The 8,826-nt window shown below is 40.2% G+C and overlaps 1 protein-coding gene across 2 annotated transcripts in view; it reads right to left on the reverse strand.

Moving 5' to 3' along the window:
* Nucleotides 1-2,303: 2,303 nt before the first annotated feature.
* Nucleotides 2,304-8,826, reverse strand: part of LOC147016542 (retinoblastoma-like protein 1) — a 110,683-nt gene continuing 104,160 nt past the window's right edge. Inside the window, exon 21 of one of the 2 annotated variants that reach the window (XM_085845280.1) lies at nt 2,304-8,699. In XM_085845280.1, coding sequence (XP_085701406.1) covers nt 8,481-8,699 — 219 coding nt within the window. In that variant the 3' untranslated portion in view covers nt 2,304-8,480. Of the gene's footprint in view, nt 8,703-8,826 lie in introns of both variants that reach the window. The other variant, XM_085845279.1, reaches the window with a different exon arrangement.

The raw sequence follows: 8,826 nt of genomic DNA on the forward strand, positions 1-8,826 counted from the left end.
AAATGAGATGTGTTCATGTTTCGAACATCAGCCACACATTGCAGGTCGATGACCACTGCTCCATATCAGCAGACAGATAAGCCGGTTGGTATGTCTGGGCAGGTGGGGATATGCCTACCACTCCCATATCCTTCTGCCAAAACTTCAGTGAGTTACTATTCCCAATGGGACCTCCTGACTGGTAACAAAAGAAGAGCATTCTGTGCCTGGACCTTAATGGATCACCACACAATACTCTTGCTACACTAGTTTTGGATCATCTGGTGCCATAATTCGTGATACGTTCCAAACTATCAGGTCATAAATTACATCTGGCAGGCACTGAGCAGGACATATCTACCTCAATATTGACCATCGGTACCTTTCGTGTGTCATACTGTTTTCAATAGACAGCATATAGCTCAACTTCCCAAGGTACTGGTCCTCCTTTCCCACAACTGTGCTGCAACTTGTCCTGCAAAAGCTGCACGGAAATATCTTCTGATCTTCCCCTTCACTATTCTGGCATTGTCCTCTGTAAGGGGCTATATACAGGTACTACTCAACAGTGGAAGCTTTTTGCTACTTGCAAGCAAGAAATGGTCCTCTCCAGTCCTCGATTTAAACTTGGTATCCCACAACTCAATGTCCTGAGTTTTCACCAGGCAGCTGACACTCACTCCACCGTTATGAGAGACTTGGCTTTTGCAGTGCATGAGACTGTGGCCATACATTTTATATGTACCATATAACATATAATATGTTGACACTTTTCTCCAAGACCCTTCATTTTCAGCACGAGTAGGCTTTTGCAGAGCATCTTTGCACCCTTATGGGATGATCTGCAATCCTTCACTTACCCTATTCGATTATACACAACACTACATCTTCGAGCTGGTCTTCCCCTTAATTTGGTTTTTGCAGTCTATGACACTGTGGCCATACATTTTATATGTACCATAAAACACACCATTTTAAATGAACACAGTGTTTGCATCACCTTTCAACATAATAGGTTCATTCCCCTTTACATTTCATCTCTCCCATCTCTGGCTTGACACTTCTGCACTTAGTCCTATACCCATCCTAAGTTAAATGATAACACTAAATGATAAATAGTTCGATTTATTATTACTATAGTATTTTTAAATGTTCTATTAGTTTTTCACTATACTTGAAAAATTTAAGGTATCTCTTTCAAATAAATGTTTTATCACTTATTTCGTATTTTTGTGTAGTTGTCTTGAAAAGTTTTTAATGTAAGGATAATGTGTTTTTTCTTCTTTGTTCATATAAAATGTCAATTTGATTGTTATTGTTTCTAAAACTAGATGTAATTTAAAAATAAATTTTATTATCAGTTGAATAAACCAAAGGTATGAAAAGATTCATTATTTACCTTTTTTTAATTTGGGAATAAAGTATCTGTTCATTTATCGGAAAAAAGTTAAAGGTCTTTGTGTTTAGTTTCTTTTTAGAATCATTATACTTTGAGACTCCCTGGAAATTATCATGAGGAAGTAAGTTCGATATAGGCCGGAGAAAACATTTATCTTTATTTTTCAATATGAATTGCAGATTTTACATTTTATTGATTTTGGGAGCTCAGTATAAAAAGAAGCAATAAAAGGGTTAGACTTAATTGTGTGGACATCCACAAAAGAAGTCAATATTAAAACTGCTTCCTTCTATTCTTGTACTTTCCATTCAAAGTTATCTAATTCTCCATAAACTGCAAAATTTAATTGGGATGACTAGTTAAAAGTGTCCAGGTTGGTTGGCATCTTACTATAATTCACCATCTGTCTGTTTCCAGGACCAGCACAAACGGCTGAACCGATCGCAACCATTTATTGCGTGTGTAATCCGGGGACCCCTTGGAGTAAAATAGGCATAAATATTGTCGCGGATTCGCGCCCGCCGGCGTGCGAACGGCCACGTAACTCGAATCGCGGCACGTCACCCACCGGACGGACAATCCAGTCGTGACCCTCTCGGACTAACGCCGGGAACCAGTCACGGGTGGACCTTTCGGTCTCACCGCGATCGTGCCAATCGGCCCCCGCGTGGGATAGGGTTGCTCGCCAAATTCGACCTACCTAAGTACCCACACGGAGGGTAGACCGGGCGATCGCACCTCGCCGCAGGTCGACTTCGGACACGGGCCACTTAAGCGACCCGTTCCGTACTATCGGGATAACCGAGCGGTGTTATTCGTCGACCTCGACGGTTCGATTAATTATCGGGCGTCTTAACCCACGACCAACCCTTTACGTGAAGCAAGATGAGGATTCAATGAAAGAAATGACGAAGCGAAGCGGGAAAACAGTTCAACAATAAGCACATTTATTTCGCGGCACACGGGAAGCACACATATACAATTCCACCAAAAGCACATGTAAAAGAAGAAGACAAAAAGCAAATGCGACAATGCAGATCTAATACCGACTACGCGAGCACACGGCAACACTTATACAATTTTACTTCACAGACGGCGCCGACAACACATATTCCCAAAGCAAAAGAAAAGAGAACCACCCTCCAGGATGAGGGGATAGGCGGGCCTGGGGCCGAGACCGTGTCGGGCCTACCCGTCTGATGATGAGACGTGGAGCGGCGGTGGTGCCTCAACTCCGCGGGCCTCGCGGACAGTGTCTGGTAGGGGGAAGGAAGGGGGCCCCCTTTTGTCGCACTATCTCAGCGCGGGGGGAAACAGGAGGGGGTTGCTGATGCTCGGGGAAAGGAGGATTTCACAAAATCGCGGGTCCCGCAACGAGCGTCTCCACCACGACCTCGGTCGCGCCGCCGGCCTTTCTCTCCGCAGTTCCCCGAATCCGACGCGAGCACCCCCTCGTCCGCCTTCGCCGCCTCTCCACAGCTCCGTCCTCTTCACTCTGACTCCGCGAACTCCCAACTGCACTGCCAACTGTGAACTGCTTCTCTTCTCCACTTCCACCTCCGAACTCTTCCTCCTGCGAACTGCACTCGACTGACGAACGCGGCCCCTTATATCCCCCATGGCCTCGCTCCTTCATCTTTGACCCTCTGCCTCCGACCTTTCACCTCTCTTGCTGGCTCCCCATTGGCCCGAGGAAAAGTGGGTGTGAATGCTTTTTGATCCATGAATTTGCATATAGCGACCGCCCTCCAACGCCCTGGAGGCGGGGCCAAATCGCCCCTCGCTCACCGATTGGACGGAACAAAAGTGGGCGTGAGTCGTTTTTGATCCGTTTTTCTGCGGAAAGTCCGCGATGCTTTTGAACACGCTGCTCGGTGCGCGCTCTACACGAGTCCAGCATCGGTGCCCACGAGTGGCGCGAGATGACGGTGATGCGATGGTGGCGAGTTGTGACAGTAAAGGTCGTGGCGGTTGTGGTGAAGCGGCGTTGTGGTTGGTGGTTGTTGTGATGGCTGTTGAGACGTGGTTGGTGGTGGTAATAATGGCGGTTGGTCCAAAATAAAGATAGTGAAAGAAAAACGGCTATCCTGAAGAGTCGCAGCCCTCATGAATGACATTTATTCCCTCTAGACAACGGGTTTGGGCCTAACTACACATATACTTACCGAGATATCTCACCTAAGGGACCTGAATGGTGGTTTGCGAATTTAGTCAACCACAACAATATAATAACAAGACCCCCTTAGGGAGCAGGTGCTTTTAGTAAGTAAAATTTAGATATTAAATCAATTTCTGGCAACCCTCAAATGATTCTTCTAAAGTTCAACACCACCCCTGCAAAGCCTACACCCTCCCAAAGCCTCCTCGCCTGTCACTAACTGTGTGGACTCAAAACATCTGAGACCTCCACTCCAACATGACATCTCTCCATTCAATCTGCTGCTGATAAACCAGACATTATCTGTTTAACAGAATCTTTCCTAAGCCAACATCATTGCATTAGAAAAACAAGGTGCAAAAACCAATCCACTTAACAAGGACCTCTTGGCTTACTTCCACTCATCAGCAAGGTTATGGAATCCACCATTGTAGTTAATATGAAATCCTTCCTTTTCTCCCATGGCCACATCTCAGATCACCAATTTGGATTCAGACCAGGTCATTCCCCCTTGGACATGAGACTTCGACTCTCCCAGCAATGGATGGAGGCCCTCAATGCAGTCAGTCGTGAGATAAGGGCCAACTCTCTCGACATATCTCAAGCTTTCGATAGTCTGGCACCTACCTTGCTCTCCAAACTATCTGTATATGGCATCCAAGGCCAACTGCACACAAAACTGACTGACTTCCTCCACTCTCGGAACCAACGTGTGGCTCTCAACTAAATCCTCCTCTCCCTGTCATGGCTGGAGTGCATAAAGACAGTGTTCTGGGCCAATTCCAATTCCTAATCTTCATCAATGATCTGTCTAATTTTCTGGAAAATTGTATTTTTGTGTCCTTCAACCTTGCTGTTTGTGTTCCCCACCCACTCTCTTCCTCTCTCCAACCCCCTCCATCTCTCTTTCCTTTCCCCCTCTCTATTTCTCTTCCCCTTTATCTCTCTACTGTTCCTTTTGTTCTGTTGTGTCCTGATCCATTCATTGCTCCAGCTCTTCGATGAGCCTTGATGTATACAAAAATGTTATCAAATCAGATTTTGTGCGAATATATATTTTTCTTTCATTTCAATATCTTCTATGAACATCTTTGAAATAATTACCGAAGTTCTGATATTTAATTTAATCGTTTTCTCTTATCGTAATCCTTCTTCATTAAAAGGATGTCTTTATAATTCCTTCAACTATGGACCTTGTTTCTGTATTTTTTGGAATTAAGTAATGTTCTAATATTTCCATTATATGGGTCATCATGTTTTGAAATCCTACCTCTAACACAAAGTTTATTTTTACATTTGTAAATGTTTTTTGTAACAATATTTAACCTTCCCATATATGATAGGGGGAAGCTTATCGCTGTTGTTGGGTTTGTTTCTACAAGTAGTGCCCCCATTTTAATTGTACCTCAGAGTTTCTTCGACCACAAGAAGTATTAAAACACCATTTAGGTTTTGCTTCGTTTTTTGTTTTCTGCCAATGTCTGATCTGTATCTCGGAGCCAGCTGGGATTTTCGGAATGAAATTTTGCATCAATAATGCTAACATAAAGTTTGTGGGGTTTGCCATAATGTTTTGACCTTGACCTTATTTTAAAGGTCATGGCCAAATGATAGACATTTTTACGTTTCACCATAACTCGACTAAGGTTTGTCTGATTGAAAGGAAATTGCCCTCTCTCGATTGTTTGTAGCAAGGCGCATTTCTGATTAATTTACATTACGCCCCTCCGAGTTAAAGGTCAAAGTCAAATGGCGGTCTGAAAAAAAAAAAAGTTTTTTGTTGTCGCTCAATTTTGCCAATTCAGAATCTCAGACCATTTTGCTTTCTAAGATGTTCTTGTATCATAAGAGTGTACCTGCACTTAAGTTGTGAAGCTGATATTTGTTTCGTGTCCTTGACATCATTGTCACAATCCAAAAAAGTAACAACAAAAACCTTTTGATCATAACTTGAATAATTTTCCTCAGACCAAATTAAGAAAATGCATCCCCTTCTACACTCCATCCATAAAACTCAAAACCATGAAAATCTATCCCTAAATAATGAGGGTCAAGGCCATGGTGGTCCGTAAGGATTGTGGCTATCATTGGATTGTGAGTGTTGGGGGAGGCTTACTTTTGGGGATCATTTGCGATCGCAGATATAATATCTTGTTCTTATCTTAATTGCAAATACTCCATCACAATGAGTAATATATGAAAATGGTTGAATCTTCCCCAGCATTTATTTTATACACCTGGTGTAAGCTTAATGGTTATGGTGGTGGGCTTGGGATCGCTTGGGATTCTATCAGGATCTGAGGATCCTGAGTTCAAATCCCCCTCAGCTGTGGAATTAACACCAGGTGGGGTTGACTGCCTTTTATCCTTTTGAAGTTGGCAAAATGAGTGCCAGCTTGCTGGTATCCTGTGTTGGAATGGTGACCTGTCCAGGATTGTGCCAAATAGCCAAGGAGACTGCTTAAGCAGCACCAACACTCTGCACAAAGTATGGTCCCAATGGATGGAGAGATTTGTTTTATGTTAGCATTAAAGTAATTATTTACATCGTTATTACAATTTAATCTTGGATTAAAGTTAACATTTCTTCTCCAGCATATATTTTGTGTCTGTGGGTGTTTAAGTGTTTCTTGAAGTAATGTTGAGTTTTATCCATATTGTATTGGTGTGTTTTATCTCCTATGTAAGCACATAAAATTGGAGTTTTTTGGTTGCATTTAAAGTGCTGCATTATCATTTAAAAAAAATTAAACTTTTCTTGTATTTATATAATGCACTCTTATCGCTTGTATTTATAGTGTATTTATTTACAGTATTATCATTTATAATAAAAATTCTCTTGTATTTATGTAGTATATTATCGCTTCTATTTTATAGTGCATCATTGTTTGTATCTATATAGAATTGTTTAAAATAAAAATGCAAGCTTTTTCTACAAAGTAAAACTCTTGACTTGATATTCAAAATCTTTTGTCTTAAGACACCAATTTTTATTTTTAACTTTTCATTTAATTCATTTCTTTACCATTGTTTCTCAAATATCTCTTTTATGCATTTTTAAAAACGAATAAAGAAACTACGATTCGATTATTATGTTTTGTGAGAAGTTGGGTGAGGCATCTTTTTTGTTTCTCATAACCATTTATTACGTGTAATTTTGCTTAAAATGATTTTTTTTGTTGGTGTTTAAAAATGCATCATAAATTGTGCTTGTGCAGTTTACTTTTTTTGGGTGGAAATTAAAAAGATGGTATTTTATTTTTTGGAAAGTGAAAATATAAATATATGTGGAGTCAGTGAAATATCTTGGTTCTCGATAACTGACAGATTGAATGACCGAGGGAAGATAACAGAGTGTTCCTGTATCTGATTGGGAGCAAAATGATGGAATAAAATGCAAGCAGCTGAATGAGGGCGCCAACTGTAAAATGAGTTGCAAGAAATGAGATTGTGCATGCACAGAAGAGGGTAGTGAGGTGGCTTTATGGGGTAAGACTTTTTAAATGTGAATCTAAAATTGATGTGGTACACCAAAGTGGTCCAGACTAAAATATTCCTCCTATTCACATCCCATCGAGTCAGAAGATAAAAACATCACAATTTTTCAGATCCTCTTGAAATTTTTCTCATTTTCACATCTTTAATCTTCCAAACCTTTCCGTGTGGAATTTGCTTGTGACCCTTCCTTTTCTTTTCAAAAATCTCCATCGACCAATCAATGCTGCATAAAATAGTCTTTGCCCTTCTCTTCAAACTCCTTTGCACGAAAAGGTAATCAATCTGGCTCTGCGCAACTCTGCATGGAAGTCATGAGTTGTTCTTTTTTTGAAAGAGGTATTGAGGACACACGTATCTGTCACGTCCCCCTTTCTAATACTGCTTCTTCTGTCTTTCCTTTCACCATATCCGAATCTGCCATGGACAGAAATATCTATTTGGTTTCTTGCCACCAAACGTATTTATTCAAATCTCCACCTGTAATCACTTTTTCTTTTCGGCTTACTATTTTCAAGCAAATCGAGTTCATCCAAAATGATCTTTGTTCTTCTTTGTTTCAACTTACTTGAGGCACATGCAATATTCAAAATTTCTTCTTCCATAATTTTCATGATCATTCTGCAACAAAAGCATTTCTATCTCCATCACCGTTTCACACATATTTCTGCGATGAGACGACCAATGCCACGTTTTGATCTCAACACCACAAAACATTTACATTTTTCTTCATCATTACTAAAACTGCACATATACAGTAAATCTGGATCAATAATTGGGGAGCAAATATGTTTCACTGTTCAAGCTTACCTTGATCTTGTGGAGAGGTTGATCCAGCAGCATTTCTCAAAATTGCTTGATCTCATTCTCCAGAGTGCAGCAACATCACTTTTGTATGTAAAATATTTTTCATTTTATTGTATATGTATGCTGTGAGTCATTGAGTGCTTCAAGTTGACTCGAGCCAATTTTAATGAACAGTAAAGTAATAATAGTGAATGGAGACAGGTCTTCATTTCAGTTGGCTGTGCAGTAAAATAATGTTTCCAAAAGAAAAAGGGCCTACTCAAATTGATTTCTGCTCCACATATTAAAAAATTTAGTTTATTCAAATTAGTGAGTAATCCATTTATCAGGAGTCCACCTTATCTTGTTTATATCTTGGAAATCTTTTCTTTGAAAAGAATATGATGTTATAAGAAAATAATTTGGTGATTATCTCTCTTCCCCTTCTCCTCCCCCACCCTTCATAGACTATTGAAGTAACATTTAATGCATGTATAAGCAAAACAAATTGCATAAGACAAAGCAAAAAAGACCAGAGCACAAATAACAAAATTCACAATTTTTAAAGAGAGATTCTTTTTGAGAAATGTAAAATCAGTTTTATGTACAAAAATAATCAGCGCTTGATTATTGAATAAAACACAGTGTGACACTTGTTGGCAATCAAGTGTTCCTTGGGGGGTTGGAGGAGAAACTTGTGGTGGTCGGAATCTCAGTAATGCATCGCTCACTTGCGACATCTTGCAGGCGTCGCATCAGTGAACTGTCATTGAGACGCGCATGCTTGGCTGGTGAATTGGAAACCTCATCCAATGGCAAGCAGCGTTTCAACCCTGCACTCTGCTCTGACTGCTGGATCATCATGTTTATCTCTCTCAGCCTCTGCTGGGAAGAAACAAAATGGCAATGGAGGATAAAGGAAGAAAAAACAAAGAGAAAATGAATATCAGGTATTGCATAATAATAATAATAATAATAATAATAATAATAATAATAATAATAATAATAA

Source organism: Eptatretus burgeri, chromosome 11 (assembly GCF_056783735.1).
Source record: "Eptatretus burgeri isolate ZD-2024b chromosome 11, Ebu_testis_v1, whole genome shotgun sequence".
NCBI classification, from domain to species: domain Eukaryota; kingdom Metazoa; phylum Chordata; class Myxini; order Myxiniformes; family Myxinidae; genus Eptatretus; species Eptatretus burgeri.